At 43.2% G+C, this 17,275-nt stretch overlaps 1 protein-coding gene across 1 annotated transcript in view; it reads left to right on the forward strand.

Annotated features, from left to right (window-relative positions):
* Window positions 1-17,275, forward strand: part of CAMKMT (calmodulin-lysine N-methyltransferase) — a 984,732-nt gene that overhangs the window by 819,844 nt on the left and 147,613 nt on the right. Inside the window, exons 4-6 of the mRNA XM_063918373.1 lie at window positions 14,720-14,780; window positions 15,874-15,928; window positions 16,997-17,060. Of these exons, the coding sequence (XP_063774443.1) occupies window positions 14,720-14,780; window positions 15,874-15,928; window positions 16,997-17,060 (180 nt within the window). The remainder of the gene's footprint in view (window positions 1-14,719; window positions 14,781-15,873; window positions 15,929-16,996; window positions 17,061-17,275) is intronic.

The raw sequence follows: 17,275 nt of genomic DNA on the forward strand, positions 1-17,275 counted from the left end.
CTGCTAAAGAGCGATAAACTCGGAATGACCCTCAAAATCCTTGATAAACTGCGTCTCACACTGGCTTATCGGGGCTAATTGAATAGTCCCTTGCAACACGGTTACCCGCAATAACTGAATACCCCCCATGTTTTAAATCAGCCCACTCAATAGCCCGATTTCATCAGAACAGCATTGATTTCATGGGTATCACCCTCAAAGAATAGCTGCACTTATGTTTCCAAAGAATATTTACACAACGGTTTTTCTCTTTTGCATGCCTATGAGTGACCCATAGGGCTGTACCACACTGGCCGGTTTCTCCCGGACGGCAAAAAGCCGGACAAACTTTGTCCGGCTTTTTGCCATCCGGGAGAAACCGGCAGATTCTGTCACACAGGACGGCTTTGAGCCGTGTGTGAAAGCCGGGTAGTGTGTTTTAGCTCTTACACTTATTGGTACTGTAGTTCTAGTAGACCATACTAATACAGGTTGAGTATCCCTTATCCAGAATGCTTGGGACCAGAGGAATTTTGGATATCGGATTTTTACGTATTTTGGAATAATTGCATACCATAATGAGATATTATCGTGATGGGACCTAAATCTAAGCACAGAATGCATTTATGTTACATATACACATTATACACACAGCCTGAAGGTCATTTTAGCCAATATTTTTCATAACTTTTTGCATTAAACAAAGTGTGTGTACATTAACACATTTCATTTATGTTTCATATACACCTTATACACACAGCCTGAAGGTCATTTAATACAATATTTTTAATAACTTTGAGTATTAAACAAAGTTTGTGTACACTGAGCCATCAAAAAACAAAGGTTTCACTATCTCAGTCTCACTCAAAAAAGTCCGTATTTCGGAATATTCCGTATTTCGGAATATTTGGATATGGGATACTCAACCTGTACTTTCTGTTTCACTTCCCCTGTGTGCATTCTCCAGCCATGATATTCACATACCAACCAGTGGAGGACTACAATGACCTAGGATGCTTGACAGTTATGGTACTTCAGGAGTGATGGAATGTGTGCTAATGATTTCATACATTTACCGTATCTACCATTTATTTCCTATTGTTCCTGACAAGATTGCTGATCCCTGCTATTGAAAGCTTCCTTATACATATGTATTGTGATTTTTGCAATACATCCCATGCTTTGCAGATTGTTGACCCATGTACATTATCCTCTGTCCTGATCACTTCTGTACATTGTTCGCTCTCACATCCAGGGAGGTTTCCAGACAATTTGTCTCCCAGTGTGAACAGTAAAAAAAATAAAAAAATAAAAATGTAAAACTCCATATAGACATTCAAAAATGTGCCCCTCCCCCATAGACATTGTAAATAAGAAATATTTACACGCACGCCGAAAAAGGATTAAGCCTCGATGCCATGGGTATAACATTAAGTGCCCTTTACACCATATTATGCCCCCACACCATATTGTGCTCCACACAGTTATTCACGCCACGATATTATGTCATACACAGTAATGCCACTTGCACCATATTAAGACATACACATTAATACTGTAATGCCCTTTCCACCAGATTATGCCCCACACAGTAATGCCGAGCCCAGGACACCAGATTATGTCCCACTCAGTAATGCCCAGCCCAGGTCACCAGATTATGCCCCACTCAGTAATGCCCAGCCCAGGACACCAGATTATGCCCCACTCAGTAATGCCCAGGACACCAGGTTATGCCCCTCTCAGTAATGCCCAGCCCTGGACACCAGATTATGCCTCACACAGTAATGCCCAGGACACCAGATTATGCCCCACACAGTAATGCCCAGGACACCAGATTATGCCCCACACAGTATTCCCAGCCCAGGACACAAAATTATGCCCTACACCGTATGCCCAGGACACCAGATTATGCCCTACACAGTATGCCAATCCCAGGACACCAGATTAAACCCCACACAGTATGACCATCCCAGGACACCAGATTATGCCCCACACAGTAATGCCCAGGACACCAGATTATGCCCCACACAGTAATGCCCAGCCCAGGACACAAAATTATGCCCTACACCGTATGCCCAGGACACCAAATTATGCCCTATACAGTATGCCAAACCCAGGACACCAGATTAAGCCCCACACAGTATGACCATCCCAGGACACCAGATCATGCCCCACACAGTAATGCCCAGCCCAGGAGACCAGATTACATCCAATCTGTGAGTGAACTGAATGCTAATTCAATCACTGTCTTTAGCGGCCGCCTGCATTCTCTATCAGGTCTCTCCAATTCTGGGTCCTCGAGTCCAGGTTGTGCTGCGACTGCCCGTGCACTCACTGCTCTCCAAAATTGGCGCCCACGGCGTCTCCCTTTTAATTGCTTGCTCTCAAATTGTTACGTCATAATGCAACCACTTCATGCCACTAAAATACACCAAGTGAGCGTAGTCCTATGGAAGGACGGGGGAGCATTAATTATGGACTCCAGAGAGCGGTCAGCAGCAGCCAGCAGGGGTCGCAGCATGCACCACATGCGATTGCACAGCTCACCCGCCGGTAGAAACGTCTCTAGTCACATTGTTCATGATCTGTGGCTCTCTGATCATCACTCTGGCTTGTTTGTAATGCTCTTTTGTCTTCTTTAGAAGATTCTTTAGAATCTTACAATTTTTTAATTCTTAGTAAATTGCCCCCAGGCAGACTCTCTTTCCCTCTTCTCTCACTAGTATTCAGAACTAAAACACAGCATTAGGAAGTTATCATCTATCCGGTACCTGAGATACAGATGTAGCTACATCGCAAGCTTGCACTGCTGGCACGGCTAGGCGATCCGGCACCTAGCCGCGCCAACAGGGCCGGTTCTACACCTTGTGGCGCCCAGTGCGAAAGTTTCCACTGGCGCCCAACCCCCCCCCCCTCCCCGCGGCAAAACAGTTTGTGCGCGCAAAATAAATAGGTGCGTGGCCACAGTTATGCTCCCAGTAGCTGTGCCCCAGATTTGCCCCAAGTAGTTGTGCCCCCCAGTTGATTTGCCCCCAGTAGTTGTGCCTTGTTTCTTTGCCCCCAGCAGTTGTGCCCCCTCTTTCTTTGCCCCCAGTAGTTGTGCCCCGTTTCTTTACCCCCAGTAGTTGTGCCCCCTCTTTCTTTGCCCCCAGTAGTTGTGCCCCGTTTCTTTGCCCCCAGTAGTTGTGCCCCGTTTCTTTGCCCCCAGTAGTTGTGCCCCGTTTCTTTGCCCCCAGTAGTTGTGCCCCGTTTCTTTGTCCCCAGTAGTTGTGCCCCGTTTCTTTGCCCCCAGTAGTTGTGCCCCGTTTCTTTGTCCCCAGTAGTTGTGCACACACAAAAATAAAAAAAACAATACTTACCACTGCCCCGCTCCTACTTCCCGATCGCTGCTGCTGCTCCGTCTGGCCGCCGGCTCCTCTCTATGGGAGAGACGTGATGACGTCTCTCCCATAGCAGCGCCACACAGACACTAGAGGTCAATACTGACCTCTAGTGTCTGTCGGTGGAGCCGCCTGCAGCGGACGCCCACACAGCCCACGGCATCTGCTGCAGCTGGGGGAGCGGGGTGCGGGCAGGCGGCGGTGCCTGCGGCCGCGCCCCGGGCGCAGGCACTGCTTGCCCGCACCAAGGACAGCACACAAAGACGCTCCCATTTATATGTATGGGGCACATGCGCCCCAGACGTGAACACGAGGTGTGGCTAGGCGCGAATGTAGGCATGATGAACATGGCTACATATCTCTATAAAGTTTTTAAATTCATACTCTTTGGAAATATGTTGCAAATTGCAGACGTGCAAACAATGTAGGAGAGCAGCATATCTCATGATCTGTTATGCTTGACACAGAACTTTATCACATCGTATTTAACTGTTTAAACATAAATTGAAATTTTAAAACCTGCAGGAATGTATCGGTCAGAAGGAAATTGTCTAAGAATAGGAGGGATATTTAGAATTCTAATGTACGTAAAATAATCCTGATATATGATTTCTCATTGATGATCCCTACATCTTTGAATTAACCCACAAACATCCTTAGCTGTGTAGAAAATGTATGTGAGTTCTCATTGATGATCCCTACATCTTTGAATTAACCCACAAACATCCTCAGCTGTGTAGAAAATGTATGTGATTTCTCAGTGACATCCTGCAAACTAGAACTCCTAATCTGAATTCAAACTAATGTATAATTTAGCAGTGTATTCAAATGTATTTATATAATATTAGTACTTGCTTGTACCTGATATTATCTCTTCTGAATATGTTGTTTAGTGGAGGGAGTGTAGTTTATTGAGCATACATGGACTGGTGTTTACTTAACACACCGTAATTTAAGTCCTTTGATTAGATGTCCCATTAGCTTTAGTTGAAGCCTTTGTTAATTAGACCAGTGGCATACGCAGGATTTCTTGAGGGGGGTTTCCAAATGCAATCCCACAATCTTCCAGTCTGCGGAACATTGGAGCAAGTGCAGGAGTTTGGGGGAGCGGTAGAAGAACCTAGTAATGACTCTGAACATTGGTCTTTTTATACAATGTATACTGTATGGAATACAGTATTTATATTTAGCACTATAGATGGTCTATAGTGTAGGCTTTATCAAACATACTTAAATAATATAAATAAGTGGTCAGAAAAAGGTTAAACATACCATAATAACTAAATACACAAACATAATAGAACCAGTACTGCACTTTCTAAGAACACATTCTTCCACCTTATGGTAATGCTCCTGTCTCTTCTTCCTGGTAGCTACTCTTTGGTCCAGTGCACTGATTGAGGACTCATATCCATACACACAGCAAACTTGGCAGAAGAAGCTGCTACCACTGGGCATCTGAGCATGTGCAGCAGCTCTGCTGTCCCAAAAACTGTATGATGTGGCGGCAGTTCTAGTAATAGTTTTATTTACCATTAGTATTGTTGTCATAATTTGAGCCACTTGCCACGAGGAAGGGGGTTTCCGTGCAACCAGAAACCCCCCTCCCCCCCTGTGTTTGCCTATGTAGACCTAGTATATGTGTGCATTCAGTTATAGAGCAGTTGTCTGAGGGGGTGTGCTATGGCTGACCGATGGTCTCCTGACCACCGGTCAGCATACCAATGCCGGATCCCGACGGGGAGGGTCGAGCGCAGCAAGCCCCTTGCGGGCTCGGTGGCAACCTGCGGTCACCACGGGTTCTATTCCCACTCTATGGGTGTCGTGGACACCCACGAGTGGAAATAGTCCCTGTTGGTCGGCATACCGACCGTCAGGAAAGTGAGGGGGTGGGATTTTGGTGGAGGTCATATGACCGTCGGTCTGCTGACCGCCGGTCACATGAATACCACCTGTGTGAGGGGTCAATTGTCTGAGTGAGGAAATATATGAAGTGAGGAAAATGTAAAATAACAGTTAAACCAACAGTTGAACAAACATTGAAAAACATTGGAAACCAAGTAATTTCACCATTTAACTTACATTTTTCATAAGCACTTACCTAATTATATTTTAAATTAACAAACACCATGTACAGTACCACAAACTGTTTTTCCTAATAGCACTTCATTGTATCCTCAATAATATGGCAACATCCTTCACTATTCATGTAATTCACTGCTCCATGCCTCATTAATCAATTCCCCTCTGATTGACACTCATGAGCTTTTAACCTATCTATGGCCCTCATTCTGAGTTGTTCGCTCGTTCTTTTTCATTGCATTGCAGCGATTTTCCGCAAACTGCGCATGCGCAATGTTCGCACTGCGGCTGCGCCAAGTAAATTTGCTAAGAAGTTTGGTATTTTAATCACGGCATTACAAGGTTTTTTCTTCGTTCTGGTGATCGTAGTGTGATTGACAGGAAGTGGGTGTTTCTTGGCGGAAACTGGCCGTTTTATGGGAGTGTGTGAAAAAACGCTGCCGTTTCTGGGAAAAACGTGGGAGTGGCTGGAGAAACGGGGTAGTGTCTGGGCGAACGCTGGGTGTGTTTGTGACGTCAAACCAGGAACGAAACTGACTGAACTGATCGCAGTGGCAGAGTAAGTGTCGAGCTACTCAGAAACTGCTTAGAAATTTCTATTCGCAATTTTGAGAATCTTTCGTTTGCAATTCTGCTAAACTCAGATTCACTCCCAGTAGGCGGCGGCTTAGCATGTGCAATGCTGCTAAAAGCAGCTTGCGAGCGAACAACTCGGAATGAGGGCCTATGTACACTAACTAACATCCTCAACCTGTCTCCATAAGAAACTATCTCTCTCTTCTTCTGCTTCTACTAGCTGGTGACATATCCCCAAATCCAGGTCCCATCCACATACTGCACTCACATTTAGCTGATTCACAACGGAATATAAATCCAACAAACATTATAAACATCACATGTCTCCCATCTCCCTCCAAGTCACTAAAATGTGCTTTATGGAATGCACCCTCTGTTTGCATCAAATTAACATCTATTCATGATCTCTTCATTTAAAAAAACCCTCAATATGCTAGCTACAGTATAACAGAAACATGGCTCACACAATCAGACACAGCCTCCCCTGCAGCACTGTTGCATGGTGGCCTCCACTTCACACACACCCCCAGGCCTGGTAACAGTAAAGGAGGTGGGGTTGGAGTTTTGCTGTCCAAATCTTACACACACACACACACACACACACACACACATACACACACACACACACACACACACACACACACAGTTTTACCACATGTTCCTTCACTCACATTTACATCATTTGAAGTACATTCTATTAGGATTTTCACCCCTTTCTGCTTGTTGCAGCTATCTATCCCCTACCTGGGCAACCCACAAAGTTTCTGGAAGATTTTTCTGCTTGGCTCCCTCACTTTTTATCCCCTGACATCTCCACCATCATTATGGGTGATTTCAATATCTCTGTTGACAGTCCACAATCTCCTCATGCCTCCAAACTACTCTCTCTAACTTCCTCTCTTGGCCTCTCCCAATAGACAAACTCCCCTACTCATCAGGAGGGCCACTGCCTTGATCTTGTATTCACCAGACTATGCTCTGCTTCTGAACTCACCAAACACTCATTTCCCTCTCTCAGATCACAACCTTATCACCTGCTTGCTCTCCTCCATTACTTCAAACTCAATGTACCTGAAGTCTACCAAGCCTCCTCTAACCCGCAGAAATATTAAGGCTATTACTTTTCAACAACTATATACCTCTCTGCAACCACTGCTCTCACCAATTTCTTCATTCACCTCTCCTGCTGTATCACACCTTAACCAAACTCTAGAAACAGCACTTGATGAAGTGGCTCCGGCTACCCATTACACTCCACGTAGACTTAGATGTCAACCATGGCACTCTAAATACACAAGACACCAACAAAAACTCTCACGTAAAGTAGAACGCCAGTGGCGTAAATCTCATAGTTCAAGTGACTTTCTCACATATAAGACCTTGTACCACTCCTATCGTAGTGCTCTGGACACTGCCAAACAAACATATTTCCAATCTCTCATCTCTGCTCAAGCCTCTAACCCCAAGCGACTTTTTAATACATTAAAATCACTTCTTGTCCCTCCATCACCCAACCCACCAGCCACTATCAGTGTGCAAGATCTTGCGTCCTATTTCAAGGAAGAAAATTGATTACAGAAGACTCTTGTGTGGGTGCACTCTTTTTTTAAATTTGTTAGTATGAGAAGATTAAAACATAACTTTTATTAATTCATTAATTTAAGAAAAAATCCACACTTAAGTTGTCCACCACAATTATTTCAACTAAATATATTGGTACACATATATACAGTTCAGCCCGTCAGCATCTCTGAGAAATGCCATATCTAATTATTGTGGCTGATCAAACTCGAAAATTTGGGGTGAGTATAATCCACAGCCAACCATTAAAATTTAGAGAGCGAGTATTATTGAAAGAAATTAATTAGCAAAAAAATATAGGAAATGTTCTGGTTAGTCTATGTTATTAGACTTCAGGAGGGATGTAGACACTCTGGCTCTACACCCTGATCCTATCCCACCAGCACAAGCTCTGCTTGTATTAATAGGACCTCCAAGGGTCATTGAACCGAAAGGTTACGTCATAAGTAAGCTGCCGAGATAGGAAGACGAGATGACGGGCATCGCTCCTTCAGTGTTTGTTTCTCTGATTCCCTCTTTGCTGCCTCTCTCAGTTGGAATACAGCGAGGCTCAGTCTTAGGTCCTCTGCTTTTCTCTATACCACATCTCTTGGCAAACTAATCAGCTCTTTAGGAAATCTACCTATCCTCCCCAGATTAGTCACCATCTGTATTGGGCTGTGTCACCGAATGCCTTTCTGCCATTTCATCTTGGGTGTCATCTCACCACCTCAAACTAAATATTTCCAAAACAGAATTAATTATATTTCCACCGGCCAATAGTAGTTACCAACCTGATATCTCTATCACTGTTGATAAATCAGCAATCATCCCTACCCCACAAGCTTGTTGCCTAGGTGTCATTCTTGACTCTGAACTGTCCTTTGTTGCCCACATTCAACACCAACACTCAAAACATGTTTATCATCCAAGGTGGGGTTAATAACTCAATCCTTGGGAAATAATGGATTGTGTGCAAATTGCTTTTCATTTCAGCAGACTACTAGGCAGATCCCTGTTCAACAACAAATAGATCCACCCTGGGCCATATTTGCACAGACTCTAACCAGTATAGCTGACAGGTTGGCCCCTGCAGCTCCTACCGCAGGAATAGGTTACACGGATAACCCTTACATGCAGCTCCCATCTTATGGTATAGACCCTACAGCTTCTACAAGTCAACAAGCTGATAAATATATCATCCAATTTGCAAGCTACACAGGAGCAGATGATGACTCCATATACTCTACTTCACCTTATGAAGAACAAGTAGAGGGCTTCAGCTCAGAAGATATAGCTGAATTAATTGGAGCAATGAAGGCTATTCTATCTCTTAAAGATTCAGTTGAGCCCATAGTAAAAACTAAAGCACCTGTGTTTAAACGTCCCATAACAGTGAGGAAAGAATTTCCAGGGTCAGAGGAACTGACGGAAATTATGGAGGAACCTGGGGCTACGCCCAATAAGAAATATAAAATCCCAAGGAAATGGGATTCGTACTACCCTTTTCCAACTGGGGACTGTTTAAAAAGAGAAGTGCCTCCTAAGCACGTAGATACGCACGTCATTCGACTGGTGCGTAAATACGTTTTACCTTTGCCTTCAACATCATTAAATGATGTCACAGACAGGAGAGTGGATGGTTTTTTGAAAAACATTTTTTCCCTGTCAGGGGCAGTCATAAGGCCGGCTATGGCCTCGGCCTGGATGGCAAAAGCGGTAGTTTAATGGGCTGAAGAATTAGAGAATGGGCTTTTAGCATCTACTAGGGAGCAGGAGTCTCATATAGCCCATATGAAACAGGCTGCACTATTTCTAGAAGAGGCAGCAATGGATATGGGTACGATTGCTTCCAAAGCTTCAGCCTTAACGGTAGCCGCTCGCAGAGCAATTTGGCTACATACATGGAAAGCTGATTCTGAATCCAAAAAGGTTCTGGAAGCTTTGCCTTTTGTTGGGAACATTCTTTTTGGTAAGGAATTGACAGAGATTCTGGAGTCAGAAGCTCAATCCAAGAAGGTTAAATTTCCTGCCAGTTATACTCCTAAACCTAGGGGTTCAGGTTTTAGGCCATTTCGGTGGCATGGTAAAACAAAAGGTAAGACTGAACCTAAGCAAACCCAGTACAATAAGTCTGGAAAAACGAGGAAGCAGTGGGCCACTATAGGGCCAGCTTCCAAACCAGAACAGAAACCATTAGCCTGAGGGTGCGGGCCTCCACTTGGGGGACTCCAAGGTAGGGGGCCGTCTTCTTCAGTTTGCACACATATGGCAGCAGTCGACAACAGACGCTTGGGTGCAAGAAGTGGTATCTCTGGGTTATGTTTTCCCATTCAAGAAACAGCCTCCTCAAAGGTTTTTTTGTACCAGCCCATCTCACATAGAGACGAGGGCCAGGGCACTGCAAGAAGCAGTTCACAAATTGCTTCAGTCAGGAGTAATCGTCCCAGTACCTCCGGAACAGCGGGGGAAGGGGTTTTACTCCAACCTATTCTTGGTCCAGAAATCAAAAGGGTCGTTTTGACCCATTCTCAATCTCAAAATGTTGAACAAATACATTTGGGTACCGAGGTTCCATATGGAAACATTACGTTCCATAATTTTGGCCATGGAACCAGGGGATTACATGGTTTCTCTGGATATACAGGATGCTTACCTGCATGTGCCAATAGCATTGTCCCATCAGTGTTATCTCAGGTTCGCTATCCTCCAGAAACATTTTCAGTTCCAAGCCTTACCCTTTGGGTTGGCTACAGCCCCCAGAGTATTCACCAAGATTATGGTGGTTATGGCAGCTTATCTCCGCAAACAGGGGATAAGAATATTTCCATACCTCGCCGATCTTTTAATCCTGGCACAGTCCCAGGAATTGCTTTTGAGCCATCTCCAACAGACAAAAACTTGTCTACAAAAATATGGATGGCTCATAAATTGGGCAAAGTCGTCTCTAATTCCGTCACAACGGATGATTCACTTAGGGGCTGTATTGGATACAGGTGGTCTACAGAGGATAATTCTACCTGTGGGAAAAATATCCAAGGTGCAGTTGATGACTCAGGAATTGTTGCACAGTCAAACACGGCTATGTGAGTGATGGGGTTGATGGTGTCGACATTCGACGTGGTAGAATATGCACAAATCCACTCAAGACCTTTGCAACATCTGATCCTAACCAGATGGAATGGAGTACATCAGACAATAAAGAAACAAATGATGGTACTTCCAGTAAAGGTAAAAAGGTTGTTAGCCTGGTGGCTACAGACATCCCATCTAGACAAGGGAAGACCCTTTTGGATATCAGTTTGGGAGATCCTGACAACAGATGCCAGTCGTCAGGGCTGGGGAGCAGTGTCCGGAAAATTATGGTTCCAGGGACAATGGACCAAAAAAGAAAGTTGCCTACCAATAAATTTGTTGGAACTACGAGCCATATACATGGCACTGATTCAGGCAAAGGACATTCTGCAAGGAAAACCAGTCCAGATCCGCTCGGACAATGCAACGGCAGTAGCGTACCTCAACCATCAGGGAGGAACTCGCAGCCAAAACGCAATGGAGGAGGTAAGCCACATACTAAAGTGAGCAGAACTCCATCTTCCAGCATTATCCGCAGTGTTCGTTCCAGGAGTTCTAAACTGGGAAGCGGACTTTCTCAGTCGGCACACCATTCAGGAAACCGAATGGGCTCTACACCCGGAGGTCTTTCAGACTCTAGTAGACAAGTGGGGGTTGCCAGAGATAGATCTCATCGCGTCCCGTCTGAACCACAAAGTTCCGGTATACGAATCAAGAACAAAAGACCCCGAAGCGACCCTGGTGGACGCACTGTCAGTGAAATGGGAATTTCATCTAGCATATCTATTTCCTCCAATCTCCCTGCTACCCAGGGTGGTGAGGAAAATAAAGCAAGCAAGGGGTGCCGTGATTCTAATAGCTCCGGCTTGGCCAAGGAGGCATTGGTACATAGATCTACAGAGGATGTCGTTGGATGCACCAATTCTGCTCCCTCAACGCCCAGATCTACTAATGCTGGGTCCTTGTTGTCACAAGCATCTGGATCGGCTGTCTTTGATGGCATGGCTGTTGAAACTTCTATCCTAAAATCAAGAGGTTTTTCACAACAGGTAATTCAAACAATGCTTAGAGCAAGGAAACCTTCCTCTGCTTGCATTTATCACCGAATATGGCAAGCCTATATTCATTGGTGCAGTGAAAGAAGTATGGATCCAAAATCTTTCAGAGTATCCAGAATATTAGATTTCCTTCAGGCAGGAATGGATAAGGTTTCAAGGTGGCTTCCTTGAGAGTTCAAGTTTCAGCATTCACTGTATGGTTTCAAAAGAAAATTGCTACCTTATAGGATGTGCGTACTTTTTTCCAGGGAATGCTGCGCATTCAACCACCTTTTGTTCCTCCTGCAGTACCTTGGGATTTAAGTCTGGTTCTCAAAGCACTTCAGGGGGCTCCGTTTGAACCACTTAAGAAAGTGGATCTTAAATGGTTGACAGCTAAAGTACTCTTTCTTCTGACTATGGCATCAGCTAGAAGAGTATCAGATTTAGGAGCGCTGTCGTGTAAGTCTCCTTTTCTGATTTTTTTATCCAGATAAAGCAGTTCTCAGAACTAGGTCTGGTTATCTTCCAAAGGTGGTCTCTAAGTTTCACCTTAATGAAGAAATTGTGGTCCCGGCTTTTCAGGTAGCGGGACTGTCTGCGGGAGAAGCGTCGCTGGACGTAGTCCGTGCATTAAGAATCTACGTAGATCGTACCAGTGCCGTCAGAAAGACAGATTCTCTCTTCATTCTCTACGGATTTCATAAGAGGAGATGGCCTGCTACTAAACAGACGCTAGCAAGATAGCTTTGAATGATGATTTCAGAAGCATATTCTCGTACTGATCTCCCTGTTCCGGCTAATGTCTCTGCTCACTCTACACTTAAGGTAGGTCCTTCATGGTCAGCACAACATGGTGCTTCAGCAGAACAGATATGTAAGGCAGCCACATGGTCTTCCATTAACACATTCATTAGACATTATGCCTTGGATACCTTTGCCTCTCATGATGCTGAATTCAGGCGAAAGGTTCTCCTGTCCAATCAGGAGCGTCCCCACCACTAAAAATTTGCTTTGGGAAATCCCAATGTTATCCAGTGGATAACCTGTGGACCCAGCCGGAGAAATATACGTTAGGTAAGAACTTACCATTGATAACGGTATTTCTCCTATGTCCACAGGTTTCCACAGGGATCCCACCCTGACGCACCTGATTTGAGAATCTTTATACTCACTAACCTCTTCCCTCTTGCGTGGAAGGGTGTGCATGTGTGTTCTTCTCGCCTGAATAGGGTTCAACATAATGCTCCTGCCTAATTGCTTTGGAAACAACTGATTTGACTGAGTCGGTGGACGGGATTATATGGATGAGCCCGGTGCATCCTGGGAGGCCACAAAGCTCGTGATCAATTTGGTGCCAAACCACTGACGCTCAAGCATATCCCAATGTTATCCTGTGGAAACCTGTGGACATAGGAGAAATACCGTTATAAACGGTAAGTTCTTACCATAACGTATATATTGTGTATGTGTGTGTGTGTATATGTATGTATATATATATATATATATATATATATATATTGTGTATGTGTGTGTATGTATATATATAAATATATATATATAGTATTTATACATATAGTCATATTGGACTTTAGGAGCCTGCACACTGCACGCACTGAGGGGGTAATTCAGGGTTGATCGCAGCAGCAAATTTGTTAGCAGTTGGGCAAAACCATGTGCACTGCAGGTGTGGCAGATACTGTATAACATGTGCAGAGAAAGTTAGATTTGGGTGGGTTATTTTGTTTCTGTGCAGAGTAAATACTGGATGATTTATTTTTAACCTGCAATTTAGATTTCAGTTTGAACACACCACACCCAGATCTAACTCTCTGTGCACATGTTATATCTGCCCCCCCCCCCCTACCGTGCACATGGATTTGCCCAACTGCTAACAGATTTACTGCTGCGATCAACTCTGAATTACCCCCCCCCCCCCCCCCCCCCCCCCCCCGAGTGTCAAGGGACTGGTTCCTCCTTTATTGCTGCTCTACCTGATGTCACTTTGAGGTCATACATACCTCAGTTTCTTTCTAGGTCACTAAGCTATACAATAGTGAAAACAACTGTCATGTGTAGTTGTGTGTTTTATATGTAAAACAATGTAAAAGCAGTATTAAATTTGCGTAAATAGCAGTACTTTTCATCTCTTTGTGATTATGATTATACTTGAAATTCCGTAGCGAAGCACGGTTATTCAGTTAGTATATATATAATATGGGAGTAACTAAGATGGATGCAGGGTGTGCCATTGATGCGGGGATACGGAGACACTCCTCCTAGCATTCCTTGAGGTCAAATCTGCACCAGCCAGTGGGGATGGATACTGCCGGATGAGCTGCAGATGAAGAGTCAACTTCTACTATCATAGACATAATGTGAACTGGAGACACTACAGTGCGGCATAATATGACCTGATGGCACTGTGAAACATAATGTGAACTAAGGGCAGATAGTCCTCCTTCATCATTGGGCCCCATAGTGGTTATACTTATGGTAGTTACACCCTTGGGTACTACTATGGGCATAAAATAAATCAGAGCACTACTATGGTGCCTAAAATTAACAATTGCTATGGAGAGATGTCTCTCTGGAAACATTGGTGGGGCATGCAGCCTTGAAATTTTTATTGGGCAGCATAGTTGTCGTTACATACAGTATACAGTATATATAAAACAAATTCAAGCCGGGGCTAGATCTCTGTCTAAAACTGCCCCTTATGACGAAGGCTACCAATGAAAACAAGAGAAGTCAGACATTAAGTTTTTTGTTGTTTTATTTTATTTATGACTTATTATATTTATTTCTTAACATGTAGATTTGCATGAAATATAAATGGATTTATTTTCAATTAAAAAAAATATATATATGCATAGTGGAAATGTGTGGGTGGAGCTGGCACCATTTCACCTGCCACTCTTGTTTCTTTAGGTACTTACTTCAATTTTAATATACTCTGTTTTCTACGATTTTTTAAGAATAATCAATGAAGATGTTGCTGATTTCTTTTCTTTTTCTTTTACTATGCAGGTATCTGGCCCTCGGAAGAGGTACTGGCCCACTACTGCCTGAAACACAAAGACATGTTCAGGTAAAGAAATAAAAAGTGTATATAGACAGAAATAATGTGTTCTTTCCATTAGATTAGTTATGATGAAAATCACTAGAATATACATGTATTGGGGGGGGGGGGGGGGGAGTACAAGGTGACAACATGTTGCTCTTGACAAAGAATGCTAAACTGCCTGTGGGTACTAATATTGCACAGCAAGCTTTGCTGTACGTCAAAGACTTCTGATTTCCACTTCAGGCATTTTATTTCACTTTGATTTTTTGGGAAACAAAAGTGCGTCTTCAGTCAATCAATGCGTATTGTGAAGGTCAGACAGAATAACAGGCATTTCGTAAACTCTCTTCTGTCATTAGAACTATTGAGCATTATGCAATAAAAAAAAAAAAATACCATATCATTTAGCTTTGTCTACCAGCAATGGCCATATCAGCAGATTGTGTATTTCTTACTTATAATACCTGGTGCTGTGCCAGCTCTGCAGCAATTCACATCTAAAAGGCCCAGTGTACTGGTGAGATGCCGCCCGTATTTCTTTTGTAAAGTAGCTGACAGTCACACAGGTCTTAATTGTAACGTGATATTGCTCGAGCAAAAAGTCACCTTCGGGTGGTAAATACAAAATATCGGAGGAAAAAAATAAGTGTAATGGAATCAACTAGCTACAATTTTAATTTGTGAATGAAGATGCATATAAAAAATTTCTGTTATTTATATGAACCAAAAGAGGATTATTAACACAATTTTCACTGACAATTACATTTCGCTACTCTGGCAAGTTTCAGTCTTAATAGAGACTACTATTGACAAAGGAGAAAAGAAAAAAAAAGAACTTTCTCAGATTTTTTTTTTTGTAGCTCAGCGGTGGTAATGTTACAGAAAACACTAATGAGGAAACCCCCCACTGCTTTGCCTGCTTTGTGACTTTTCTTTATCATAATTATTTTTAAAACGCAAAACGCCATGAGGTCGCTGGGTAGTGTCCCTACAACTTCCTGGTAACTTTTTTTTTTTCTCTTCTCCCCCTCCTACTGCAGATGGCAGTTTATTTGAATAACATATATATGTCTGCCCATTTTCTCCTCATTTGTATGGCTCTCTTTCTATTTTGCAGGGACCTTGCTGTTTGTGAGCTAGGGGGTGGCATGACATGCTTGGCTGGTCTCATGGTAGGTCTTTTCTCAATTCCAATTCCATTCACAGAGTCGAACAAAAGGCGAAACGGTTCCACTACCTCCAACTGCTGGGTCAGAGAACTGTCAACAGCGTCCGCTGCGGTCAAGCTGCAGTCTTGAGAGACCTTACAGGCTGCCTAGCTTTCGTTTCATATTGATTTTATGGTTGCCTCGGAAAGCAGAAACATTTTCCTTGAGTGTAGTCAATATCTCTTGTTGTGACATTCCAATCCGCAATATGTTACGTCTTGCCATAGCTGAAGCTCTCTCTGTTTTTTTTTTTTTTTCCATATTATAGTCCCATTTGCTAAAATACAGGAATAGCCTTGCGAATCACAGTTGGAGCACCATGATATAGCCACTAATGTTTTGCCTGCATTATTACACCAACAAACATGATCCAGAGCTCTCAGTAATTAGATTCTTTTGAATTAGATTGGCCATTCAGGAGAGTCGGTGACCATTCTTCGGCTCGTGAGTCATGTATTCAGGAGATATTATGTTGCAGCACTGTGCATTAGACAAGTTTCTATGTCTCTGCAAATAAAGGCATATTGTTACACTGATTGGCATTTGACAAACCTGTCGCATTTATACAATGTGTTGAGGTTACAGCCCAATGTGCGAGCATGTCAAGCTCACAAAAAAAAAAAAAAATTACCCTTACAAAGCCATCAGCTTGCAATGCAAAGTTATATGAAGGGCATCAGGCAGCCAGACAGAAAGAGGCTGAAAGGCAGAATGACAGGCCTCGTATGATGGTTCTACTAGATAAACAGAACCCGCAAATGAAAGCCTCTCGGAATACCATCATCCGCTGTCACAATGCAATTACTGAACAGAATGATAGCAAGATAGAGACTCCCGAAAATGGAAAGATAAAAGTATTGACTGATTTGATTGAATGATTAAAATAATGCAGACATAAAATGAAAAAGATTGAAGATTGTTACGGAGAAATAGGTGAACGAGCATGATACTGAATGCTTGTCACTCCTGTCTCCACTTCCGCGAGACAACCTGCATTTCCTGATTCTATCACCCCTCTCTTCTTCCCTTTAGGTCGCTGTTTATGCAGAAGCCAAAGAAGTCCTGTTAACTGATGGCAACGAAAAGGCCGTTAACAGTATCCTTTTTAGGAAGACTAACATTGGCTGTGTTAGTCCATGTGAAATAACTAATATATTTGCTTAAGAAAGAAACAAAATACTTTTAAGATTTTGCCTACTCTTTCAATAGAACATGTTTTGGGGTTTTTTTTTAGGTTCAATCATTATACCCAAAACTTTCAGTTATATAATATAATATAAGATTGATTTTAGTGTAGTTCTGGAGTAAAAA

This window comes from Pseudophryne corroboree, chromosome 4 (genome assembly GCF_028390025.1).
Source record: "Pseudophryne corroboree isolate aPseCor3 chromosome 4, aPseCor3.hap2, whole genome shotgun sequence".
NCBI classification, from domain to species: domain Eukaryota; kingdom Metazoa; phylum Chordata; class Amphibia; order Anura; family Myobatrachidae; genus Pseudophryne; species Pseudophryne corroboree.